The sequence below is a fragment of the Colobus angolensis genome, unplaced genomic scaffold (assembly GCF_000951035.1).
Source record: "Colobus angolensis palliatus isolate OR3802 unplaced genomic scaffold, Cang.pa_1.0 Scaffold433, whole genome shotgun sequence".
NCBI lineage: Eukaryota > Metazoa > Chordata > Mammalia > Primates > Cercopithecidae > Colobus > Colobus angolensis.
The window spans coordinates 17,089-19,928 of NW_012117744.1; the positions used below are offsets into that span (position 1 = coordinate 17,089).

Sequence of the window (2,840 nt, forward strand, 5' to 3'; positions counted from 1 at the left end):
AGAATGTGCTGATATTAACACACGTGGGAACCAGCAGAATAGGGAGGCTCCAGGACATATTCATGACTCTCAGGTTCAACTGGAAAAAAAAAAATAGAGAGGCTTGGCACTGTGGCTCACGCCTATAATCCCAGCACTTTGGGAGGCTGAGGCGGGTGGATCTCCTGAGGTCAGGAGTTCAAGACCAGCCTGGCCAACATGGTGGAACCCTGTCTTTACAAAAATTAGCTGGGCATGATGGCAGGTGCTTATAATCCCAGCTACTTGGGAGACTGAGGTAGGAAAATGGCTTGAACTTGGGAGACGGAGGTCGCAGTGAGCCAAGATTGCACCATTGCACTCCAGCCTGGGTGACAGAGTGAGACTCCGTATCAAAAAAAAAAAAAAAAGAATTAAAATAAAAATAAAGAAAAGAAAAGAGAATAGAGAAATAATGGGGATGAGAAACTTTTCACTATGGATGTGATAAAGTGTGGTTCTTCCATATGCAGATCTCCAATTGTAAGAAAAATAGCACAGAACATTCAGAAGTTGTCTAGCTTCATCCTTTCTCCAGTGCCCTGCATCTCTTGCAAGGGAGTAAATTAATAAGTCAGGAGTTAGGACCCAGCGATATGTTTTAGACTTACACGATCTGACAGCTGACTGCAAATCAATGAAGTGCACTTTGAGAAGCGGCGCACTTGGCGAGAGGGCTTGAGACTGTTTTATTCCACTCCAGGTGTTGCTGTCTTCTTGGGTTCCACTTCAGATTTTGAACCCCTGCATTTTCTTTTCAAAACCCCCTTTTCCAATGGAAACGCTCTGTTGTTAAAAAGGAGGAAATTGTCTTTCTGAAACTGACATCACGATGCTCCCAGATTTTATGCTGGTTCTCATCATCCTTGGCATCCCTTCCTCAGGTAAGCACAAGTCACACTAAATTAAAACTACAGTTGCAGACTTATTTAAGCAGAGGAGGCAAAACTATGGTGTTGATAATGTTAGAATTACAACATGTAATGCACAGGATACATTTAGCATAACCTTTAAAATGTGGCCCAAATGAGTAATTCTCTGAGATGTGGGGGTTTTTGCTGAAGAAATCATATCTATGAATTTCATAATGTTTATGTTTTTGTCATTTGCTGCATTTCTCCTTCTGAATCACTATGAGCTTAGTAAGAAAACACAAAAGCAGGAAAAACATTACTGAATGCACTGAGCATTACTCAGAGAATTGTTCAAATATTTGGCACAGAAATTTACTATATCAACATTTTTCTATCATATTTACTAATAATTTTTTAGTTTTGTCCAATATGCCCTGTAGACCTATATAAATATTTTAATAAATTTGTGTATGTAGGTAGATTTAGTATGTTTATATATCACAATTAAACACAAATGTATCAAAACTCTATGAATATGTGTTTTATGTGACTATTATCAACTGAAAATAGAGGAATTTTTGATAAGGATGAAGGACAAATAAAAGGAAAGAGTGAAAGATAGAGACAGACACACAGAGAAAGAGAACAAAAAGAAAAGGAAAGAGGGATAAAGTACTGAAAGGCTTTGGGGATTGGTCATTTGCACCTGCCAACTTCCTGGGTTTGGGAATCATTTCACTTTTTGTGTAACTTGAGAACAGAAAGTTTTCCCCCATTGAATCAGAAATCATCTGAAACCGCGGTCCACCAGCGATTTGTGTTAATTTCTCAGTAGTATTTTTGCCACGTTTGATTATTGCAATTTTCAAATGGAAAACTGGAGACACTGAGGGAGATTTGCCCAAATCCAGAAATAAATTCTACATTTCAAGGTCCCAAGACTGTGAGGCACCTGAACATTATCCTATTGTCAAAAACAGCCTTTTCTTAGACCAAGGACTCAAAGTCAAGCAGGAATTTCTAAATGCAGAAAGCCTCAAACTCACTTTCAAATATCATGAAATTTGGACTTTTCAAAGTCTTAAATGCAGTTTGCCAATCACAAAAATAATAAGAAACTTCTGTGTGTTTGAGTTTACCATTAATGTACGTGTGTCTGATGTTTTTCTGTCTTTATTATTCTATTTATTATAAAATAATTCATTCTCATCACTCTTTTCCCAGGGAATGATTTCTCTCAATGGCTAGTGAGGGTGTTTAGCATAAACTCTCTTGGTTCAGCTAAGCCTCGTCCTCTGTGCACAATCAGGATTATATAAGAAAACTGGAATTGCTTGGCACCCGGCACTCGTCTCAATTGTGTGGGCTGGAAGAGTTTGGGAAGATTATGTGATCTTTCACAAATCTATAATAAATCTAATAACCTGTGATAAATCTTACATCTGTATTTCTAGATCCATCAGCATCTGCTCATATTTTTAAATCTGTTCCATATTTCCTTACGTTTTTTAACTTTACTACTCATTGTAAAAAAAAAAGTTTCTTTTTGTTATGCAAAACTACATTTTTCAAATTGCAAGAGGCAACCCCTTCATTTTTATATTTCTGGCTATGGTAAAGAGGATCCTCGGGTGTAGCCATGGGATGTCTCTCATATTGCTCTTTCATATTTTATGTGTGGTGTCTGCTCTCAAAAAGCAGGAGGTGTATCTTACTTATCTTCCCATCTCTCTTACAACATGATGATATGATAAGACATCATGTGTTTATTCATTCAATAAATACTTATTGAGCATCTACTGTATCCCAAGAATGGTTCCAGTGTCTAGGAATGCAAGAGGAAATGAAAACAAAGCCATTCTAATAAGTTCTCTGCTGGGCATCGTGGCTCACACCTATAATCCCAGCACTTTGGGAGGCCGAGACGGGTGGATCACGAGGTCAGGAGATCGAGACCATCCTGGTTAA

The 2,840-nt window shown here is 38.0% G+C and overlaps 1 protein-coding gene across 1 annotated transcript in view; it reads left to right on the forward strand.

Moving 5' to 3' along the window:
• Positions 1–727: 727 nt before the first annotated feature.
• Positions 728–2,840, forward strand: part of CHRNB3 (cholinergic receptor, nicotinic, beta 3 (neuronal)) — a 34,475-nt gene continuing 32,362 nt past the window's right edge. The window contains exon 1 of the mRNA XM_011957083.1: positions 728–902. Within this exon, the coding sequence (XP_011812473.1) occupies positions 851–902 (52 nt within the window). The 5' untranslated portion in view covers positions 728–850. The remainder of the gene's footprint in view (positions 903–2,840) is intronic.